Genomic DNA, 12,223 nt, shown 5'->3' with positions numbered 1-12,223 from the left:
TATATCTACCTGTGTGCTGTGGGGCTTGGGGTCAGTCCATCTCTGTCCAGTGCCTTACTGGGTGTAGACCCTTGCTGCTGACCCAGGAGGGGAAGTTTACTATCTGCCCTTGTTTGTGGTGTCACCTGGTAATGCTTTGTTGCTGCTTTGTCTGATGTTGTTGTACCTGTTCTGTGATGTTGAACAGGTCTATAACAGGAGCTCTTAGTACCTAGACTGCAACATGGATTCACTTGGACCGCAAGACATGAAAAAGGATGAAAAATAATTATCTCAAAAGACTAATGAACCTCTGCATTGGGGGAAAGGGATAAATTAACAGCAGGGTGGGCCAAGTAAAGAAGGATATGTGCATTGCTTTGGACAGTGGGAAGTGGAGCATGAATAATGGCAATACTGTTGTCTGGGACATGATACACGGATACTAGCATGCTCTACCTATGGAAAAAAAAGGTATAAATGGCAAAAGTAAAGAAAGACGTTCGGGTAGCTCTTGCGAGCATCATCTCATTAATTCTATGTTCTGCCTGGACTATCCTGTCAATGGGAAGAATTCATAACTGACCTTTGGGTTTTTTCAGAGCCCCATCACCACTACTTCCCCCTGAGCTGTTCTGTAATCCATTTTCCAAAAAATCTGACCTGTAGAGAAATTACACCAAATAATTAGTTTAAAGATGCAAAATATTTTTTTTACTGTGACACAAACTATAATCAAGGCAGGAAAAAAAAAAATAACTTTAACTTCAGCAAATGGCATTTATCATCAGCGGTGGCTGTGCTTGCACACTACTATGGTGTACAAGCATGGCCACTGCTGCTGGATGACAGGGCGACGGTAACCATGGATTTGAGCAGTGTATAATGTGATAGAAAATTTAATTAAGCCAGCAAAGGAGGCAATATGGATAATAACAATACATTAGTAAGTGCCTTGTATTAAAGGGTATATCCAACCCCTAAAATACCAGTGTGTTTGTGAGAGGATTATATAGCAGTTACTAATATAACCTTTGTGGAAATTCTGCCGCATTTTCTATAGGCATGCCCCTTGTTTACAAAGTCTTTTGAGCGGTCCATACAGAGGTACTGTCCATAAGATGGAGTCTAATGGAGGGTCATGTGACCAAGGAAATCACCTCCGTGTGACGCCTCCTCCATTCAAATACATTACATCTGCACTAAACTTCTAACAGAACAGGCAGATGGCAGGTGTAGTACATTTGAATGAAATATAGAAAATGGTGCAGAATTTCAACAAAGACTATATTAGGGTACTTTCACACTTGCAGCAGGACGGATCCGACAGGCTGTTCACCATGTCGGATCCGTCCTGCGGCTATTACGCCGTGCCGCCGCTCCGTCCCCATTAACTATAATGGGGACGGGGGCGGAGCTCCGGCGCAGCACGGCGAAAGCCGCCGGACTAAAAAATTACTGCATGTCCGAATTTTTAGTCCGGCGGCTTTCGCCGTGCTGCGCCGGAGCTCCGCCCCCGTCCCGGCGAAATAGCCGCAGGACGGATCCGACATGGTAAACAGCCTGTCGGATCCGTCCTGCCGCAAGTGTGAAAGTAGCCTTATTAAGGCCTCCTGCACACGACCGTTGTGTGCACCCGTGGCCGTTGTCCGGTTTAACGTGTTTTTCTGCGGTCCCATTGACTTTCAATGGGTCCGTGGAAAAATCGGAAAATGCACAGTTTGGCAGCCGCATCCGTGATCCGTGTTTCCTGGCCGTGAAAAAAGTATGACCTGTCCTATTTTTTTCACGGCCAACGGTTCACGGACCCATTCAATTCAATGGGTCCGTGAAAAATCACGGATGCACACAAGATTGTCATCCGCGTCCGTTTTTTCCTATCATTTCAATGGCAAACTTGACTTCGATTTTTATTTTCATTTTTCATGTCCGTGGATCCTCCAAAAATCACGGAAGACCCACGGAAGAAAAAACGGGCACGGATCACGGTACAACGGAACCACGTTTTGCGGGCCATTAAAAAATACTGTCGTGTGCAGGAGGTCTAAAGGTACTTTCACACTTGAGTTGTTTGATTCCGGCAGGCAGTTCCGTTGCATGTCATTTTTTCTGACTGATCAGGCATTTTTCAGACTGATCAGGATCCTGATCAGTCTGAAAACAGCCTGATCAGTCAGAAAAATGCATTGCAATACTGGATCTGTTTTTCCGGTGTCATCAGGCAAAACGGATCAGGAATGAATTTTTTTCTAATTTTTAAAGGTCTGCGCATTCCAGTATTTTGAATGCCGATACAGCACTAATGCATTTCTATGGAAAAAAAATGACGCATCCGGCATTCAGGCAAGACTTCAGTTTTTTTCGGCGGAGATAAAACCGTAGCATGCTACGGTTTTTATCTTTTGCCTGGTCAGTCAAAATGACTGAACTGAAGACATCCTGATGCATCCTGAACTGATTACTCTCCATTCAGAATGCATGGGGATATGCCTGATCAGTTATTTTCCGGTATAGAGCCCCTGCGATGTCGGAAAAGAAAACCGCTAATGTGAAAGTACCCTAAGTGTCATAATTATCTCACAAAGACATTGCTCAACAGTACCCAGAAAGTGTCCAATCCCTTTAAACAAATGGATTGTTTACATAATATTTAAAGGGAACCTGTCACCGGGATTTTGTGTATAGAGCTGAGGACATGGGTTGCTAGATTGCCACTAGCACATCTGCAATACCCAGTCCCCATAGCTCTGTGTGCTTTTATTGTGTAAAAAAACCCAGATTTGATACATATGCAAATTAACATAAAAGAGTCATATCTTATTTGTGTGACTAGAGAAGAGTCATATTTTCAAGCTCTGACTCATCTCAGGTTAATTTGCATATGTATCAAATCGGTTTTTATACACCATAAAAGCACACAGAGCTATGGGGACTGGGTATTGTGGATGTGCTAGTGGCCATCTAGTGGCCATCTAGCAACCCATGTCCTCAGCTCTATACCTAAAATCCTGGTGACAGGTTCCATTTAAGTTTTGGCTTTCCGTTTGTGAGATCCGTTTAGGGCTCTCACAAGTGGTCCAAAACGGATCAGTTTTGCCCTGACAACGTATTGTAAAGCATTGTAAAGGGGATCAGACCTCCAAAAGTTGAAGTCTCAAAAGTGGGACAAAAAAATTAAGTGAAGAAAAAATGTAAATAAAAACCAAAGTTAAAAAAATTAAGTTTTTCAAAAAAATTAAGTTTCAATAAAAAAAATATAAAAAAAGCGTCCTTTTCCCAAAATAAAGAAAAGTTGACATATTAGGTATTGCCGCGTTCGTATCGACCGGCTCTATAAAAATATTACATGACCTAAACCCTCAGATGAAAAAAAAAAAAATGTAAAAATAAAAACTGCTAAAAAAAAAAAATGTTTTGGTCACCTTACATCACAAAGTGCAACACAAAGCGATCAAAAAGTCATATGCACCGCAAAATAGTACCAATCTAACACTCACCTCAACCCGCAAAAAATAATACCCTACAATCGCCCAAAACAAATACTATGGTTCTCAGAATATAGAGAAACTAAAACATGATTTTCTTTTTTGTTTCCAAAATGATATTGTGTAAAACTTAAAGTATAACTGTCATCTTTTTATTTTTTTGGGAGTATTGGATTGTGGTGATTAATATCACCTTGGTGGCCCTATTTTAACTTTTCACTGTGTATTCAATTACCCCTTAATTCCACATTTGTGTTCCCTGTACTGCCTACTTTTACCTATACTGTTACCTAGGGTTGCTAGGCATGGTCCGTCTATGTGTTGGAGGACGGAGGACGCAGAAGCAGGCTGCGTGCAAGGTCAGATTACTGACAGCCAGGGACTGTAAGTAAATGATTAAAGCCAGGTCCTCCCCAGCAGCTGATAACAGTGCCTGGGCTGTGTGCACTTCTCCCTGTCCCTGCGCTTGGCAGACGCACCCTCACTCAGCAGAGCTTGAGAATGCAGAGTTGAAGCAGCGCAGACCAGGGAAGGGAGATCTGCCATCTGCTCAGTGTATAAATGAAAGCAACATGTGGTAAGAGGACCCCTTTGTGCAGCAGGAGATTAACCCTTTAGGGGGGAGGGCTCTGGTTACTGACACTTTTGAGGGGCTATTGTTACTGGCTAGTGAGGGCAGGCGGGATTAGCCTCAGGGTGAGGGCAGTGGCGGCCATCTTAACTGAATAGTGAGATTGCAGTTTTATGCAGACTGGTTGCTAAGGTGTAATGACCGGCAACACGCACAGGGAGGAAAAAAGGAAAGTCCTGCCCAAGGGAGAGGGAAAGGTGGTGACCCCCTAACTCTCCTTGCGGCTGGCACCTGACTGCCCTGACGACCCTAGACGGGTTCCTCACCCGTGCGGCGATCACGTGCCTAAACCCTGGCTTTCCCTGAAATGAACCCTAGATAATGAACGGGCCGGTGGGATCGCTAGTCCTCACCACTGACACTAAGAGGGAAACACCAGGGAGAGGACAGACAACCACAGACAAACACCCAGGTGGACGACAACAACTGTCCACAAAGGTCCAACAGGGATCCGGAGGGTAGCGTTCTGGATCAACTACCAGAGAACGCAGCAACACAGCTCCAGTGGGTCAGAATAGATGTCCAGGCAGGAAGCTCTATATCTGGCAACCAGAGAAGTGTGAGAGGGGAATATAAGGAGGATTGGGAGTGCTGGACAAGGAACAGCTGAGAGAAGGAGCTACGGATCCCTGAGTGAGCCAAAAGGGTTCGCAAAGCAAACCCAGAAAGCTACAATAAGGAAACATCCCTATCTTAAATAGAGCGTGCAGCCAACCGCTGCGACCTCCTGACCCCGGGTACAACGGAGTCAGGCGTGGCTCTTGACACCCTCGTGACATAAGGGCTGAATCTTATTAAATATGGGGTAAGTCAGTCTAATAGTAACTGATTCTGGAATATCATGTTATTAGTAACTACATATATGAAAATTTAAATTAGGGTCTAAGTGCGACAGTTATCCTTTAACCACTTCAACCCTTCTAGCTGAAACACCCTTAATGACCAGGCCACTTTTTACACTTCTGCACTACACTACTTTCACCGTTTATTGCTCGGTCATGCAACTTACCACCCAAATGAATTTTACCTCCTTTTCTTCTCACTAATAGAGCTTTCATTTGGGGGTATTTCATTGCTGCTGAAATTTTTAATTTTTTTGGTATTAAATCGAAATTTAACGATTTTTTTGCAAAAAAATGACATTTTTCACTTTCAGTTGTAAAATTTTGCAAAAAAAAACCGACATCCAAATATACATTTTTCGCTAAATTTATTGTTCTACATGTCTTTGATAAAAAAAAAAAATGTTTGGGCAAAAAAAAATGGTTTGGGTAAAAGTTATAGCGTTTACAAACTATGGTACAAAAATGTGAATTTCCGCTTTTTGAAGCAGCTCTGACTTTCTGAGCACCTGTCATGTTTCCTGAGGTTCTACAATGCCCAGACAGTACAAACACCCCACAAATGACCCCATTTCGGAACGTAGACACCCTAAGGTATTCGCTGATGGGCATAGTAAGTTCATAGAACTTTTAATTTTTGGTCACAAGTTAGCGGAAAATGATGATTTTTATTTTTTCTTACAAAGTCTCATATTCCACTAACTTGTGACAAAAAATAAAAACTTCCATGAACTCACTATGCCCATCACAAAATACCTTGGGGTGTCTTCTTTCCAAAATGGGGTCACTTGTGGGGTAGTTATACTGCCCTGGCATTTTAGGGGCCCAGATGCGTGAGAAGAAGTTTGAAATCAAAATCTGTAAAAAAAATGACCGGTGAAATCCGAAAGGTGCTCTTTGGAATGTGTGCCCCTTTGCCCACCTAGGCTGCAAAAAAAATGTCACATCTGGTATCGCCGTACTCAGGAGAAGTTGGGGAATGTGTTTTGGGGTGTCATTTTACATATACCCATGCTGGGTGAGAGAAATATCTTGGCAAAAGACAACTTTTCCCATTTTTTTATACAAAGTTGGCATTTGACCAAGATATTTCTCTCACCCAGCATGGGTATATGTAAAATGACACCCCAAAACACATGACACCCCAAAAAGTTCATGTGAGATTTTATTTTTTGACACAAGTTAGTGGAATATGAGACTTTGTAAGAAAAAATAAATAAAAAACCATCATCATATTCCGCTTACTTGTGACAAAAAATAAAAAATTCTAGGAACTCGCCATGCCCCTCACGGAATACCTTGGGGTGTCTTCTTTCCAAAATGGGGTCACTTGTGGGGTAGTTATACTGCCCTGGCATTCTAGGGGCCCTAATGTGTGGTAAGTAGTTTGAAATCAAAATGTGTAAAAAATGACCTGTGAAATCCTAAAGGTGCTCTTTGGAATGTGTGCCCCTTTGCCCACCTAGGCGGCAAAACAGTGTCACACATGTGGTATCGCCGTACTCAGGAGAAGTTGGGGAATGTTTTTTGGGGTGTCATTTTACATATACCCATGCTGGGTGAGAGAAATATCTTGGCAAAAGACAACTTTTCCCATTTTTTTTTATACAAAGTTGGCACTTGACCAAGATATTTCTCTCACCCAGCATGGGTATATGTAAAATGACACCCCAAAACACATTCCCCAACTTCTCCTGAGTACGGCGATACCACATGTGTGACACTGTTTTGCAGCCTAGATGCGCAAAGCGGCCCAAATTCCTTTTTAGGAGGGCATTTTTAGACATTTGGATCCCAGACTTCTTCTCACGCTTTACGGCCCCTAAAAAGCCAGGGCAGTATAAATACCCCACATGTGACCCTATTTTGGAAAGAAGACACCCCAAAGTATTCAATGAGGGAAATGGCGAGTTCATAGAATTTTTTTTTTTTGGCACAAGTTAGCGGAAATTGATATTTTTTTTGTTTTTTCTCACAAAGTCTCCCTTTCCGCTAACTTGGGACAAAAATTTAAATCTTTCATGGACTCAATATGCCCCTCACGGAATACCTTGGGGTGTCTTCTTTCCGAAATGGGGTCACATGTGGGGTATTTATACTGCCCTGGCATTTTAGGGGCCCTAAAGCGTGAGAAGAAGCCTGGAACATAAATGTCTAAAAAATGTTACGCATTTGGATTCCGTGAGGGGTATGGCGAGTTCATGCGAGATTTTATTTTTTGACACAAGTTAGTGGAATATGAGACTTTGTAAGAAAAAAAAAAAAAATTATTTCCGCTAACTTGGGCCCAAAAAATGTCTGAATGAAGCCTTACAGGGGGGTGATCAATGACAGGGGGGTGATCAGGGAACTCTGGATCTGATCAGACAGACTTTGTGAAAGGAAAGCAGGCACATCTGTGATGTGGACTCTAGGTTCATCCCTAAAAAGATGCACACCTGACTCGGAATTAAACTGGACTTTTATATGTTTAGATCCCATCCTAATCTGTCCAACACTTCCCTGAATCATTAAATCTGCTCCTCTAGCTGTGTGAATGTCTGAGAGAGAAGGAGAAAGTCGTCCAGATATGGAATAACTACTAAATCCTTTTCCCTCAAAATGGGCCATCATCTCTGCTATGATCTTTGCAAATACCCTGGGGGCCTGCGACAACCCGAAGGAGAGCGCCCGAAATTGTACATGCAGGACCCTGTCCTCCAACTTAACTACTACCCTTAGGTACTTTTGATGACTGGGATGTATAGGGACATGGTAGTAGGCATCCCTGAGATCTAGGGACGCCATAAAACATTTTGGAAACAGATTTTAAATCACTGACTTGATCGTTTCTATACGAAATCTTTCGTACACTAGAAACTGGTTCAGAAGTTTCAAATTTATTATTGTACGAAAGCCGTTCGGCTTTTTTTTTTTTTTTTTTTTTGTAAAGAAGAGTTGAATAAAACCCTTCTGTTCTTTCTTGTACTGGGACTCCCAACAGAACATTCTTTTCTAATAGGGAAGATATGTCTAAAACAGGGTGGATTTGATTTAAATCATTAGTCAGCAAGGCTTTATATAGAAAACTATGATTTATATCAAGACTATTTTTTGCTGGTGTAACTTATAATATGCAAGTAGATGAAGATTTTTAGAATAACTTTTCATATTAGTTTGATTCTGTATTCATAGGTTTGTAGAAGTTAGGATTAAGGTCTTTTTCTCAACTCTGTTCATGTTATAACATTTTTGCTGTGAAGAAGAGGCATGTGATCTCTTTTGAGTCAAATTCAGTTTTGAGAACTGCAAAAGTAAACCAATCATCTATGATAATATCTTGTAGGCAGAGAAACTGCCCAATGATCTTACAAAAACCTCTGGAAGAGCATGACATTGTGAATGGATTAATGGAATTTATTTACCAAAAAACAAAACAAAAACATATACAGCCTTATTCTACATAATTAAAAAACGAATCTTTATTTCATGATGGAATAACCTTTGGATGGTAATATATTTTCCTCAAAAAGCATTTTATATAAAAAAAAAATCTGATTTAAATAAAAAAAAAATAAATAAAAAAATTAGATTATTATTATTATTTTTTTTTAAAGAAATCATAGATTTTTATCCACCCTGGTCTGAAGCTATGGCTGCCTGTTTCTGAGTACTTTAATGATATTCTGTTATAATGAATCTTTCTGGCGGCAAATGTATCTTGTAGCCCTCTCTTAGGATGGACATTATCCATGGGCTATCTTTTGCCACTGTTCTGCGAAGTGAAAAGCTGACCTCCTACAGGGGCCCTGGCGTCATTGTGGCAGCTTTTTTGAGGCCTCTGCTCCTGAAAAAAAAAAAAAAAGATATCTTTTGGACCTGAAGTTTTCCTAGACACCTCCTGTCTCCTATAACTCCCCGATTAGACTGAGAACGGAAGGGTTTCTTATGAGGTTGCTCCAAGAGAAAAAAAAAAAAAAAAGGGAAGATGTATCTCCCAGGGAAAAAGAACTACAGTCAGGTGCATTAATATTGGGACATAATTCTAAAATTTCTGGCTCTATACACCACTACAATGGATTTGAAATGAAACACACAAGATGTGCTTTACCTGCAGACCGTAGGCTTTAATTTGAGGGTATTTACATCCAAATCAGGTGAACGGTGTAGGAATTACAACAGTTTGCATATGTGCCTCCCACTTGTTAAGGGACCAAAAGTAATGGGACAATTGGCTTCTCAGCTGTTCCATGGACAGGTGTGTGTTATTCCCTCATTAACCCAATTACAATGAGCAGATAAAAGGTCCAGAGTTTATTTCAAGTGGGCTATTTGCATCCGGAATCTGTTGCTGTCAACTCTCAAGATGAGATCCAAAGAGCTGTCACTATCAGTAAAGCAAGCCATCATTAGGCTGAAAAAAACAAAACAATCCCAGAGAGATAGCAAAAACATTAGGCATGGCCAAAACAACTGTTTGGAACATTCTTAAAAAGAAGGAACGCACCGGTGAGCTCAGCAACACCAAAAGACCCGGAAGACCACGAAAAACAACTGTGGTGGATGACCGAAGAATTCTTTCCCTGGTGAAGAAAACACCCTTCACAACAGTTGGCCAGATCAAGAACACTCTCCAGGAGGTAGGTGTATGTGTGTCAAAGTCAACAATCAAGAGAAGACTTCACCAGAGTGAATACATAGAGTTCAACACAAGATGTAAACCATTGGTGAGCCTCAAAAACAGCAAGGCCAGATTAGAGTTTGCCAAACGATATATAAAAAAAAGTCTTCACAGTTCTGGAACAACATCCAATGGACAGATCAGACCAAGATCAACTTGTACCAGAGTGATGGGAAGAAAAGAGTATGGAGAAGGAAAGGAACTGCTTATGACCCTAAGCATACCACCTCATCAGCGAAGCATGGTGGTGGTAGTGTCATGGTGTGGGCATGTATGGCTGCCAAAGGAACTGGTTCTCTTGTATTTATTGATGATGTGACTGCTGACAAAAGCAGCAGGATGAATTCTGAAGTGTTTCGGGCAATATTATCTGTTCATATTCAGCCAAATGCTTCAGAACTCATTGGACGGCGCTTCACAGTGCAGATGGACAGTGCATACGTCCATACAGTGCAACGTCTCCTTGTGGCTGCCCCTATACAGTATAATGTCTCCTCATGGTTTTTTTTCTTTTAAACGGGTATTTATCGCGATATATATCGTTATCGCGATAAATTTCTTAATATCGTTATCGTCTGAATATTTTTGATATCGCCCAACCCTATTCCAGACTTCAGGCTGTAATTGACTGCAAAGGATTTGCAACCAAGTATTAAAAAGTGAAAGTTTGATTTATAATTATTATTCTGTCCCATTACTTTTGGTCCCTTAACAAGTGGGAGGCACATATGCAAGCTGTTGTAATTCCTACACCGTTCACCTGATTTGGATGTAAATACCCTCAAATTAAAGCTGACAGTCTGCAGTTAAAGCACACCTTTAATCTCACCGTTTCATTTCAAATCCATTGTGGTGGTGTATAGAGCCCAAAATTTTAGAATTGTGTCAATGTCCCAATATTTATGGACCTGACTGAATCTCGCCAGCTCCGCAGTCTGGAAGTGGCTCCCTAAGGCCTCTTGCACACGAACGTTGTGTCCCGGTAGCTGTATTGTGGCCCACATATTGCGGGTCCGCAATACACGGGCACCGGACCGTGTGCACTCCGCATCACGGATGGGGACCCATTCACTTGAATGGGTCCGCAATCACACAGATGCAGAACGGAAGCACGGACAGGAATACCACGGAAGCACTACGGAGCGCATCCGTGGTGTTTCTGTCCGTGCCTCCGCACCTTAAAAAAAAAAGTGTTTGTTCTATTTTTTTGCCGCCCAGACGTTGCCTATGCATTGGGGACTGTAAATTGTGGTCCCCAATGCACGGAACGGATGCACAACTTTCGCGTGAAAGAGGCCCAAGTCAAAATCCAAGCCTTGGGACACGATGAGAAAAAATAGCCAAGCCAACTATCCATCACTGGACAGCTGTTTCAGGTTGCTTGCCCCTCATCATTACGGATTCTGGCTGGCCGATTGCGATGCCAGAAGACGGCACTAGCAAGATGGTTCTCTTTCCCTGGGAGATACCTCATTGCATAATATACAATGTAGAAAATAAAATAAAAAACACATTAAATGAAAGTTGTGGCCAAACTTTTGACTGGTACTGTAGGTCACCAGTATCTAAAATCCAAACAACCATTTGTTAGTTTCTTTAGGCCACAAAAGTCCTGTACTATTCACACACTACCTACTTTTTATAAAAGTGGCAAACATAGTTTTAAACAGCAGGCACCTGGGACTAATGTATGTGATCGATGATAATGTCGATCACATACATTTAACTCCTCAGATGCCAAGTTCAAATGTGACCATGGCTGGGGCTGCAGCTAATGATCATTTTAGCAATCGAGTATTCTACCGATTCATCGCGTACTCTAATAAGAAGCAATTAATAGACTGTTTACCTTTATAAAAACTCAGACCCCCTGCCATCAGTCCCCAACACCCTTCATGCCCCCCTGTGCGATCAGCCCAAGTGCATCAGCTCCGTTCCCCCAGTGCCATCAGCTCTCCCACACCCCGTGCCATCAGCTCTCCCACACCCCCGTGCCATCAGCGCCACTCTCCCAGTGCTTTCAGTTCTCCCCACTCAGTGCCATCAGTTCTCTTGTGCCATTGTCTCTACTCCCCTAAGGCCAGGCAACGCTTCAGTATGTGAAAGCCCAGCCTGCTCTCCTCCTGACACCAGGAGTGCACAGCGTCATTGGTTGCTATGATGCTGTGCACTCCAAGCACCCGGTCTTAGTCGCGCCCCCACCCCTTCGGTGTCACCAACTCACGTTTCCAGCAGGGGCTCCGCCGACACTCCATCGTTCTGCACAGCTCTGGGCCTGACTTCACATAGCGCGCCAGGTCACGGCATGCGTACGTCAGGTGGTCAGTGCAGCGCGGGACCATGGACATGCTGTGGAGTGTCCAGAGGCCCCCTGCTGGAAAGGTGAGTATTCCGAGCACATTGTGGGCCAGCAGGAGACCACGGAGCGGGAGTAATAGCAAGCGCTTCACTCCCGCTCCATGGTCACTTGACAAACGAATTCTCGATGCAAAAAAATTTGCATAGAGGATTTTTTTGTGTAGAATTACTCGATTTAATCGAGTACTCGTTGCAGCCCTAACCATGGCATCTAAAAGGATAATGACCGGGAGTGCGTGCTCCAGGCTCCCCCTAGTGAGGAACAGGG

The 12,223-nt window shown here is 42.6% G+C and overlaps 1 protein-coding gene across 1 annotated transcript in view; it reads right to left on the bottom strand.

Annotated features, from left to right (window-relative positions):
- The window catches only part of HAUS8 (HAUS augmin like complex subunit 8), a 121,346-nt gene that overhangs the window by 104,308 nt on the left and 4,815 nt on the right, over positions 1-12,223 (bottom strand). The window contains exon 2 of the mRNA XM_044270296.1: positions 566-642. Coding sequence (XP_044126231.1) covers positions 566-642 — 77 coding nt within the window. The remainder of the gene's footprint in view (positions 1-565; positions 643-12,223) is intronic.

This window comes from Bufo gargarizans, chromosome 1 (genome assembly GCF_014858855.1).
Source record: "Bufo gargarizans isolate SCDJY-AF-19 chromosome 1, ASM1485885v1, whole genome shotgun sequence".
NCBI lineage: Eukaryota > Metazoa > Chordata > Amphibia > Anura > Bufonidae > Bufo > Bufo gargarizans.
Note: the sequence above shows the minus strand (reverse complement) of the source record. Positions and strands in the feature narration are given on the sequence as shown.